This window comes from Dendropsophus ebraccatus, chromosome 15, assembly GCF_027789765.1.
Source record: "Dendropsophus ebraccatus isolate aDenEbr1 chromosome 15, aDenEbr1.pat, whole genome shotgun sequence".
NCBI lineage: Eukaryota > Metazoa > Chordata > Amphibia > Anura > Hylidae > Dendropsophus > Dendropsophus ebraccatus.
The window spans coordinates 21,663,736-21,676,116 of NC_091468.1; the positions used below are offsets into that span (position 1 = coordinate 21,663,736).

The following is a 12,381-nucleotide window of genomic DNA, read 5'->3' on the forward strand; positions in this document are numbered from 1 at the left end:
TTAAACCAAGTTACTCTTAAACCAAGGTACCACTGTATATGTATTTATAGTTGTGGTCTATAAGTGGACACCACCCAGTATGCCCTGACATCCCGCTGTAGGTTTGGATTGCTGCTCTGGAGCCACTGGTCAGCTGTAGGCAGCTGGTATGGCTACATGTGAGTCCAATGTGTGGCTACAAGTTCCAGCAAAACTAACATTCCTCATCCTGCTAAAAGTTGTAGTTGGTGGAAAGTCACTGGTTGTATAAATGAGATCATTAGATACAGACTTGGCACTATGCAGTTACATCTGTGTAATGTATCCAATGTATATGTGTTATGCAATGTGTGATCTAAAGCATGTACATGGAAGGTGATAGCTGGATCCTCAGATAACCATCTTCAGTAACATCATGATAAATACTTTCTCTAGATGTAAAACTAAGGGCCCTATTCCACCAGACGATTATCGTTCGCATAATCGTTAACGATTAACGATCTCAAACGACCGCTATTGCGAAAGACCTGAAAACGTTCACTCATCTCCATGGAACGATAATCGTTACTTATGATCGTATTTGCGATCGTTTTTTCTTCGCTATTTCTTCGCTATTGCATTCGTATCTACTGCAAACGACCGAACGACGTCTTATTCAATGCGAACGTTTTGCGAACGAGCAACGATAAAAATAGGTCCAGGTCTTATAAAGCGATCAACGATTTCTCGTTCGGTCGTTAATCATTAACTGCATTTCAACCGAACAATTATCGTTTAGATTTGAACAATTTAACGATAATCTGAACAATAATCGTCGGGTGGAATAGGGCCCTAAGTAACTAACTAGAGAAACACAATAGATACAATACACAACATAAAATGGGATCATATAGAACACAATAAAACATAAAATCTTCGAGTATGTATAAAGAATAAGAATGTATGAAATGTTTCCTCACCGAGGGTCTTTTCCAGACAAGTCCTTGCACCTTCTCGGAGTTTGGACCCAGATCTTTGACTCCAAGAGACGACTGGGCAGCGGGAAATGCGGGGTCCTGAAATAGGGTCTTAGAGGCAAAGCACTGTGCCTTCAGCTCCTCATGGTCTTGGTTTAAGTATTTCCTTGGGTTCTGGTAGCTCCCAATACCCAAGGCGGTGGCTTTGTCCTTGGCTAGTTTAGCAGCTACACTTGCCATAGTGCCGTCCTTCTGTGTGCAGGGGCTGAAGTGCGACAGTAAGGAGCCCTATATGTGAATATATAGTCAGAGAACCAGATGTGAGGAAATATCCAAAGACACAAGGGAGGAGATAGATAATAGCTGAGGGGTGTGAGCAAGGTTGTCACCTAAAGCAAAGGTCAGGTCACCCAGATACAGAAAAACAAAAGCAAAGCTGCCCTTACATATTACCTTCCTCTTGTTTCTTGCCAAGGGGGTCGTACTTCAAGGGTCAAGGAGACCTAGTGATATATGGAGGCTATTATGTTGTGTCCATTGAGACTAGAGCTGCAGTTATGACATCTGTAGGAGACATCTAAAGAATGTAGTGTCAGCTCTGCAGCTACATGTTGTCTCCATTAAGTGGTTGTGGAGGAACTGCAGCTCCCGCAAAACGGAACTCTAGACTTAAACCATCAGTGAAGATTAAAGATGAACAAATTCACAGTAGGAACCAAGTAGAGCGCTTCCTTCCTATCTGCATTCTGCTCATCAGGCTGTGGGCTTTGAAGTCCGCTCCGCTTCCTGCCGCTCCTCCCCGGGTGCTGGGAAAAGATGGATCCAGTTCTGGGAAACTGGGTGAAGTGTGGCAGTGTCTTGTGTCTTTCATACTTCTTTCTTGTTCGGATATAGATATAATTTGCTAGTATGTGTAGGCCGTGCACCCACCTATAATTTACATTATATCTGTGCAAGAGTTTAGCAAAACTGTGTATTATATCATTGTTTAATATAGAACAGTATTGTATAATATAGTATAGTATATAGGACTACCCCACCCCCACACAATAAGATAATACATGATATCAGTTATATACATATACATAAACACGACCTTCCCAGCTGATACAGGGGAGGTCTGAGCCGGATCTTTCTAGATTTTATTGTTATCTATAAACTAGTATCTGGCAGTGAGACTGCTGAGAGGAGAATGTGAGTCTGGAGGAGAATTCCTCTTGGTGTAGGAGTTTATGGAGCAGTCACTTCAAAAGGGTCATAAAGATGAAGGGTCTGAAGGGGGAGTAACTTTCCACTATATATTTAGGTAGTAAAGGGGGCAACCTCTATTGCCCAGGGCAAAAACATGCTCCGCTATGTTGGAGAACAGTATATGTATACAGTATAGTTGGTACAGAATATGCTTAATTCTATTGCAACATTGTCCTCACCCAGTCAATGTCAGCTACGGGACTATTACACAGAGCCATTACCTGCCAAACTGGGCAGATATCGCCCTGTGTAATACAGACAGCAATCAGCCGAGGAGCCGATCATCAGCTGATCACTGTCTTTACTGACTCTGTACCCACAATCTGACCCCCCAAACCGCTTGTACCTTCGGATAGCTGCTTCTAATCCAAGATCTGTCCCGGGGTCCGTTCGGCAGGTGATGCAGTTATTGTCCTAAAAACAACTTTTAAACTTGCAGCCCTGTGCCAAACTGGCGTGGCCTAGAGTGTGTATGCATTAGGCTGGCACAACCTCTGTCCCTCCTCCCCGCCATCCTCATCATTAGGAATGCTCCATTTTCTCCTATTCATCAGCTGTGAGAACACGGCACATGGGCTGGATCGTTAAGGCACCTGTGTAGTGTTCACTGCAGAGGAATAGAAAATATCCTGCCAGTGGCATTTCTAATAATGAGGAGGGAGGGGAGGAGGGACGGAGGGGTGGTGCAAAGTTAGGGCACAGATACTCTAGGCCATGCCAGTTTGGCGCAGGGCTGCAAGTTTAAAAGTTGTTTTTTAGGACAATAAGGCTGGGTTCACACTGCGTTTTCAGCATACGTTTAACGGATCCGTTTTTTTAACGGACAAAAAATAGTGTCAGCAGTGTTTTTGTGTCCGTAAAAAAAAAACGGATCCATTTTGATCCTTTTTTTTTTAATAATGGAAGTCAATGGAAAAACAGATCAAAACAGATGCACACAAATGCATCCGTTTTTTGCAAAACCCAGTGTGAACCCAGCCTGATTGCATCACCTGCCGAACGGACCCCAGGACAGATCTTGGATTAAAAGCAGCTATCCAAAGGTACAAGGGGTTTGGGGGGGTCAGATTGTGGGTACAGAGTCACTTTAAACAGGTTTAAAAAATCATCTGCCAAAAGCCAATTACAGCAAGGGATACGCGGATATTGCAAACAATGTCTGTGAAGCCCTGTTTATCAAGCTGTGTGATAAGCTCTGTAAGCGAGCACAGATCTAGCAGATCGGTGCTCCTTTAATGTGGGTTCAGTCTGTGGTCAAAAACCACAGTGTTTCGCTGCCATGAATGGCGACCCACAAATAGTCCTGACCTTGCAAAAATTGCCATGTAACCCCAGCCTGAGGGTCCTTTTACACAGCCCGATATGGGACCATGCAAGGATGCAAGAGAGTACCAATCGGCGAGATCAGCGCTCATTTGCATTGCCTTTAGAAAGCAGAATCAATAGTGCTACTGGGCCACACAAACAATCAATGTATCGTTTGTATGGCCAGTTAGCTATTTTGCCACGATAATTGGAACAAATTTTGAAAGCTGTGCAAAAGTTGCAATCAAATTCCCTGCTCCTCGGCCGATCATTGACACTTTTTCACAGGGCGATTATCAGCCAAAGGACCGCTACTGGCTACACTCCTTGCGATAGTTAACCTGTGTAAAAGGGTCTTGACTTCCTGATCACAACCATTTCTTTGTTGTTCAAAATAGCAGTGCAAATCTCTGTTGTTTAATCTATTTTAGAGGGTTTTATGTGTTTTTATGTATTTTTGAGGGGAAAATATATATATATTTCTTTACAGTTTTTTTTTAATCTCATATATATTTAGTATTTTGACAAATACGCAGAGAAAAGCAATTCCACTAATTTTATTTATTTTATCCGTGCCCTCAGATACTTGTATGAACAGTCACTTATACATATCAATGTAATACCTATGTTCTGCATTGCTCCATTAGATCAGTATGATAATGTGTGGAAAAGTACAAACTGTTAAAATATAATGTTATCAAAACCACTCGACGATTGGCATAAATGTAAAAAAAAAAATAAAAAATGCCATGACTGCTGTTTTTTTTAGATTCCATCTTATCCCACAAAACATGAAATAAAGTGATCAAAATGGATCTATGAAAACATGGTACTGATTTATATAGTAAAACTACACATTATAGTGCAACTCCAATAAAGCTCAGTGGTCAGAGTACGCCAATTGCAATCATTATAAGACTATGTTCACACAACGTAAGAGACCATCCGTTCCTTGACCCATCCGGGTCATGGAATGGCCGGTCTCTGAAAAGATCATCCCGGCCGGTACTGCAGTACCGGCTGGATGATCTTTAACGCTGCAGAGTTTTGATGCGGGCGCATCTGTGCGCGCTCGCATCAGAACTCCCCACAGCACACTATGGAGCGTGCCTCCGGAGCCGCTCGCTCCACTGTGTGCACTGACAGGGTTTTCTGCACCCGCTATTCAATGAATAGCGGCCGGAGAACTGACATACACATAGTAGGAGAGAACACTGTATAACCCTGTTGTATAGCTGATTGGGTGCAATGTGTCACTAGTATTATATTAGAATAGACCAAGTTGTTTAAGTTGTTCAAGCATCTGGGTTGGTCTTATAACATCTCTACAAGATCTTCTCCTCATATACATTATATCAGGATCTCATAAAATAAATAAAATCACTTCCAGATGTCATCGCCACAATGATATTCTATTATATATTATTTACAGCAGGGATGGGGAAACCACTGCCCTCCAGCTGCTGCAAAACTGCAATCCCTGTCCTAAGTTTTAGCTCCAGGCATGATGGGAATTGAAGTTTTGCAACAGCTGAGGGCGACCTCTCTGATCTATATTGCTTATATTCAAAGGAGCTGTTATCTGATCCATAGGTTTTTAGTGGGACGTCCGTTATGGTTAAAACTATCTGTTTGACGAGTTTCCATAAGACTTATGTTTCTCTCCTGTCAAAAAACTGGACCCTGATAGATGTGTTTATTGTGCAATCTGAGTCTATGTCAGCAGGATGCCGGGGATGGCTGTCTTGTTTCATCCTGTTTGGCCTCTGTTTTTTCTTAAAGGGAATCTGTCAGCACCTAGAGCCGACCTGAGGTCCTGACAGTGTGCTAAAGTGACAGCTTTCTAGTTAGGCTAGGTTCACATTGCGTTTTCAGCTTACGTTTAACGGATCCGTTTTTTTTTGGACGAACACAAAAGTAGTGTCAGCTACGTTTTTGTGTCCGTTAAAAAAAAGTATCCGTTTGATCCGTTTTTTTTTTTAAAATGGAAGTCAAAGGAAAAACGGATCAAAACGAATGCACACCGATGCATGAGTTTTTTTCATCCATTTTTTGCAAAAAACGCAGTGTGAACCTAGCCTTAGCTCCATGAATATTCTGCGCCAGATGGCCTCCTGCAGGCTTGCGCCAACCTCCATATTCACACATGTGGCGATGCTGTCAAGGGCCGTGCGTGCCATCCTGACCGTTTGCTAATGATATCACAGGCCGCGTGCCTCTTCTCTTCATTATTCACATAGGCGCGGTAGACTAATTATAAACTTGAGAGGAATACTAATCCAGTATGTGCAAATATAGGCACAACACTACAGATCCCTTTTGCAGGGTTAGATCTATGCAGCTCACAGAGGACCAGACCCACAACAAGGACAACCTTGTGTATAAAACCACAACAGAAAATCAGAACAGTGCCCGACTGGCCCACCAGAGGACCGGAGAATCCTCCGGTGTGCCCCCAGCTTTAGACCCTGCACTGACACTGACTGACATGTTGTTTCTCACTGGTTCTTCATTGGTGGGCCCCCAGGATCATTTCCTCTGGTGGGCCCCAGATACTGCAGTCTGACACTGCATCAGAAGTCGCTCCAATATCACAGAGTGTAGACAGGATATCCAGAGGGGTAGGTTCCAAATAATAAAACTTATTTGAAAAATCAAACGCATTCGGGCTCTCATTTCCTGAAGCATAACAATACAAGACATTTCATTCCTTAAATACCCTACATGAGCTGAAAAGCCCATCCCCCCCCCTGTTGTAGGTCAAAGGGCAATCAGCTCATACATATGTCATATAAAACACATACATGGGATCTACATAAATAAAAACTATTATGTAAAAAGCCATATGGATGTGAGAAAACATAAAACACAAAAAAAGGCGCCACTAAGCTCCGCTGAAACGCCACTTAGCCTGGTGGTGGGGATCAATCTAGTGGGGGTGGGGCTTAGACCTTTAGGCCAGCCCTTCTAATGGCCGCTAAGGAGCGGGGCCTATGTGCCAATGACGTCACAGCGGGGGCATGGCTAAGTGATGCTGGGGCGGGGCTAAGTGGCGCTTCGGCAATGAAGTCCCGCCCAGGTCTCCTAATCCGCAGATGATAAAAGATTACTTTTTACTGGAACAAGCACCATGACGTATGATATAAAATAAGTTATAAAAACTGCAAAAAATGGAAAGGCACTTGGAGCTGCAACTACAGTGTCTGTCTGTCTGCCTGGCAGTTATATGTGACATCACAGCCTTGATGACATCATCACGGAATGTTTCTCTGTGTATGCTAGATGTAAACAACTTTTGCTCCATTCACACATGGTAAATGTAAAGCCTTATATGTGCACTCACCGGCCAAGGTGCTTACAACACGCAGGGTGGTATGAAAAGTCTGCTACGCACCCTGGGGGGGGGGGTGCATTTTTTGGAAAGGCACCTGGGGTGCAGCTACGCACCCTGTGGGGGGTTGTATTTTTTGGAAACACACTTGGGGTGCAGCTGCGCACCCTGTTGGGGGGAGGTGTATTTTTCGGAAAGGCACTTGGGGTGCAGTGGTGCACCATATGGCGGTTTATTTTTTTGGAAACGCACTTGGGGTGCAGCTGCGCACCCTGGGGGAGGGGGTTGTATTTTTTGGAAAGGAACTTGGGTTGCAGCTGTGCAACCGGTGGGGATTTAATTTTTTGGAAAGGCACTTGGGGTGCAGTGGTGCACCAAATGGCGGTTTATTTTTTAGAAACGCACTTGGGGTGCAGCTGAGCACCCTGTGGGGGGTGTATTTTTTGGAAAGGCACTTGGGGGGCAGCTGCGCACCCTGTGGGGGGTGTATTTTTTGGAAAGGCACTTGGGGTGCAGCTGTGCACCATATGGCGGTTTATTTTTTGAGAATGCATTCGGGGTGCAGCTGTGCACCCTGTGGGGGGGTGACTAATGTCGGATTTTTGGAAACGCACTCGGGAGGGCACTGAACCTGGAAGTACTGCAGTACAAGGTCAAGGCCTGGAGAGGACAGAGCACGGTCTTTTTCCGTCTCACTGTTCTAAAAATCCATCTCATGTACATATATACAGTATATATATATATATATATATATATATATATATATATATATATACATACACCTCTGGTCTAAGCCAAAAGGCTATAAGGGAGCGGCCTCTGAGGGGACGCCACAAAAGCCAAATCAGACAACACATGGCATACATGTCTCAGTTTTGGCGGCGGCTTTACCATGGACAACATAGAAGCATTTATCTCTCTCTGTCACTATCTGTCTATCTGTCTGTCTGTCTGTCTGTCTGTCTATCTATCTATCTATCTATCTATCTATCTATCTATCTATCTATCTATCTAAACAGCAGAACGGAGTGCACTCACAGGAACAGGTGCTCGGAGTGCCAGCAATGGAGACTGGATCCACGTCTCCTCTTCAAATAGTAGCAAGGAATTGCAGCACTTCCAAAGTAGTGAAAACAACTGGTGGTTTATTTGGTGAAGCAAATAACAAAAAATCAGCAACGTTTCTGTCTCATCACGAGACCTTTCTCAAGCACAAAAATCAGTGACTCATATCCTTTTATATACTTAGTGAAATACAAAACAGGTGAATAATCACAGTGAAATCATGTGACTCAAAATACACAAGTGTTGTGAAAATTTTTTACAAAATCAGGAACACTGTGTAGTTACAAATTGCGTATACAATACATTTCATACAGTGATGTATATACAGCCTTACCCTTTAGCCAGATGCTTAGGGCGCGCAGGATCACAGACTCCCCTAGAAAGTTGGAGGTAGCACTCAACACCATGACAGAGGAGTTTGTTGAGAGAGGGTACCCGCGGGGTCTCCTGAGGGAACACAAAGAAAAACAGCTTCAGTAGAGCCGGTATCCAACATGGCGAGCACGGACAAGAGAATACCTTGTGTCACCACGTATAGTGATCTTTCCCCTAAAATAGCAAAGGTGGTTAGACAGCATTGGAGTATCATGAAAGAGAGTTATAAAAATGTACCGGAACTACAGACACCACCCCTGATGTCCTATAGAAGGAATAAGAACTTAAGAGACAGTTTAGTTAAAGGGGAAGTGACTAGAAAAGAAACCGGCAGTGGACAAAAATTTCTTATGGTGAAGAATAAAGGGTCATTCCCATGTAGACAGTGCGTCAGTTGCACATACATGAACAAAGGGACTAACTTTACACATCCATCTACTGGCAAAGTGTATAACATCAATTTCTACCTTACATGTACATCCAGCTGGATAATTTATGTCCTCTGGTGTCCATGTAAACTTTTATACATTGGAGAAACAACCCGAGACATGAGAACCAGATTGAATCAACACAGGTATTCGATTAGAACAAAAAGGGAAGACTTACCAGTTTCCAAACATTTTTTGGACCTGGGACACAGGGAAAGTGATCTAAAGTTAAAAATTTTGGATCATATACCACCCCTCAAAAGGGGAGGTGACCGGACCACATTGCTTAAAAAACGTGAACTTATGTGGATCCACAGACTTGACACATTGCAACCTAAAGGGTTAAATGCGGAATTTGTTATTACAACTAAAATGTACAGATGAATTTTGCAGGGAAGTGGTTTGTCCGAAAGCTCATCTAGATTTTTTTGTCTTGTTTCACTCTGTATTTTGTTGTTACTTATATCCTTTCTCCTTTCTTTTTTGTAGATTTCTTTTTGGAACGGCGAGGAGGGCTGCCCACCAATCACTGCTCTGATTGATTGTTGTTTTTTTGTTCTCCATACACTGCCCGGATTTTGATGACTGCACAGTCTTCAATGGACACAGTCACACTGCAGTGTGGAATGCGACATACCAGTATGTGCTGGGGCTTTGGGTTAGATGAGGGAAAAGTTTGCATAGGGGTTTGGGTGACCGTCTGGGAGTCCCGTGGTCCACATCGTGGATCCCGGTTGACCCCCAGGTTTTTGACTGGAGAAGCGATTCCGCTATGCGGGAATGCTCTCCTCTCCACCGGATAACCCTGATACACTGGAATGAGTTCCTATCCCTTTACGTCTTTAGACCCATTCTCAGCTCCTTCCCTGTGTGCCCCATTATAGTCAGTGTTCACATGAGATTTTGTTAACACCTGCGTTTTTCATGGATCGAGGGGCCACAATTTTACTGAGCATTTCTAACACTATGACCAGTGTGAAGATACGTCAGAAGCTGCAGAAGTTCCTATGGCTGGACATTAAGTACATACTTGACTGTAGTGACATTGTGTTTGTTGTTATGTCTTCCTTACAATGACGTAAGCCAGTTGACACACACCCACGGACCCGCGCATGCGGGATGATGTTGTTTACAAACCATTCACAACGAGGGCGAACAAGCATGGAGACAACTACATTTTACCTTTTTCTTCTCTGAGCAGTGGTGAGTGGAAGCTATCCCCGCCGATTTAATTTAATATATTTTAACATTGGTAACACGCTGTATATACATCACTGTATGAAATGTATTGTATACGCAATTTGTAACTACACAGTGTTCCTGATTGGAACCCTATTTTGTAAAAAATTTTCACAACACTTGTGTATTTTGAGTCACATGATTTCACTGTGATTATTCACCTGTTTTGTATTTCACTAAGTATATAAAAGGATATGAGTCACTGATTTTTGTGCTTGAGAAAGGTCTCGTGATGAGACAGAAACGTTGCTGATTTTTTGTTATTTGCTTCACCAAATAAACCACCAGTTGTTTTCACTACTTTGGAAGTGCTGCAATTCCTTGCTACTATCTATCTATCTATCTATCTATGTGTTTATGCGTCTATCTAGCTATGTATAGATAGCTACCAATTATTAAAGAGCAACTTTGTTGCCAGCCCTTCAAGAGAATTTTTGGTGCAATCACTTTAAGTGGTCCCATCCCTTTAAGAGCAACTGTGGTCCAGTCCCTTGAAAAGAAACTTTGTTACACTCACTTTGGTACATTCACTCACACCATAACTTTAAGAGTGAATTTGGCCCTTTACCATTAAAAAACGAATTTGGCACCGTCCCTTTAAGAGCAACAGTTCAAAAAATCAAATAGACATTAACAAGAAGAATTCTCATTTTGCATTCACATTTAAATATTCTCCATTAGCCAACATAATAAAAAAAATCCATTCATGACAACTGGTACTTGATAAAAGAGGATCCGGTTCTTGCCACGCAAATACCTGACACCCCTATGGTCACATTTAAGAGATGTAAAAATTTGAAAGATTTTTTAGTCCATAGTAAGCTACAAGAAGACAAAAATAAAGAAAATTGTCTTACAAAAAGTACCCCGAAAGGTAATTATAAATGCGGATCATGTTCTTGGTGCCCATATTATGGGGAAAACAAAATGGTTACATTAGGAGGCGTGACACAGAAAATAAAAGATCTAATATGTTGCCGAAGTAAAAATGTTGTTTATGCAATGACCTGTACCTGCGGTTTATACTATATAGGCAAAACCATCAGATGCCTTAACCACAGGTTCAGTGAGCATATACGATCACTCCGCACAGGCATAGGAGCGACTTGTTTCATCAAACATATGAAAGACGTACATAACAACGACATAAAACAAATTAAGTTCATGGGTCTAGAAAAGATACAAGGAAGTTCTGGGCAAGATGTAAATAAGATACTCCTACAAAAAGAAGCACGTTTAATATTGGCCACTAATGCGCAGGGAGCAAGTGGTCTGAACGATAGAATAGACCTCAGTATGTTTCTGTAACACAGGGTTAAATCACATGTTGTTTTTAATTACTTGTGTAACGCCCCCCATCTACGTCACTCGGTTATAATACACCTGTGTACGTGCATGGGGTAGCGACGTCTGATAGAAGCGCCAGCAAGGCGCGAAGCAGCTGTCACATCATCAGTGATTCTAGTGCTCTGGCGTTCCTACCACCCGATGTTCACATGGATGGCTTTTAATCTTTGATTAAGGAATAAAGAAGTACCTGATTTTACGGGGTGAGTGCGCTCCTTTTTTCTTCTATCCCAGTTGTATAACATTAACTGTGGTTATTGTGAGCAGCACCACGATCCCCTGATCCACCATACTAATCCCGCTTCCACTCCATTTCCCTCCAATTTTCACTGGTGTATATCTGTGCAGGCGCTGTGACTACTTCTGTTTGGAATTATACTTGGTCCCTTTAAGAGGGACTTATGCAACAGCCCTGCAAGAGTGAATTGTGGTACTGTCGATTTAAGAGCGACTTTAGTACTGTCCCTTTAAGAGTGACTTTAACGCCGCCCCTTTAAGAAGTTGCTCCTAAACGGACGGCACAAAATCGCACTTAAAGGGAAGGACCAAAGTTGCACTAAAAGGGACAAGACAAAAGTTGCTCATCAAGTGGAGGCAACAAATTTTCTCTTGAGAAACCAGTACCAAAGTCGCTCTCAAATGGACGGCACCAAAGTCGCTATCACAGGGGACGGCACCAAAGTCGCTCTTAAAGGGACTACACCAAAGTCACTCTTTTTGGTCCAGTCAGTTTAAGAGCGACTTTTCCCCAGTGTCTTCCTGGCTTCTGCTCACTGCCCGCAGCCGCCAGGAAAACTGCAAGGACAGCCTCTGAAGTGACAGGCCACTCAGCCAATCACTGCTCGTGGCTCCGTCGGACAGTGATTGGTTGAGCGGCCTGTTACTTCAGAGTCCGGCTCTGAAGTTCCACCGGCGGCTGCGGGCAGAAGCCAGGAAGACACCTGGGAGGGGGCAGAAGCCCTCCGGGGAGCGTGGACAGGTACGTAGATACTTTATTCTTTTCTGTACACGTCCATCAGCCAGCGGACGGTGATTTTAGGTCAGGACCAAAAGAGACGATCAGCAGATGATCATTGCCCCCGGCCGATGGTTGTCTTTATAAGGC

General features: G+C 43.2%; 1 protein-coding gene and 1 non-coding gene across 2 annotated transcripts in view; both read right to left on the reverse strand.

The window, feature by feature from the left end:
* LOC138774454 (calpain-8-like) overlaps window positions 1-1,175 on the reverse strand; it is a 29,955-nt gene extending 28,780 nt beyond the window's left edge. The window contains exon 1 of the mRNA XM_069955343.1: window positions 939-1,175. Coding sequence (XP_069811444.1) covers window positions 939-1,175 — 237 coding nt within the window. The remainder of the gene's footprint in view (window positions 1-938) is intronic.
* A 6,262-nt stretch (window positions 1,176-7,437) lies between these two features.
* Window positions 7,438-7,635, reverse strand: LOC138774622 (U2 spliceosomal RNA). Its single transcript, XR_011360346.1, has one exon. It is a non-coding gene; the product is annotated as a U2 spliceosomal RNA (small nuclear RNA).
* Between the last annotated feature and the right edge of the window lie 4,746 nt (window positions 7,636-12,381).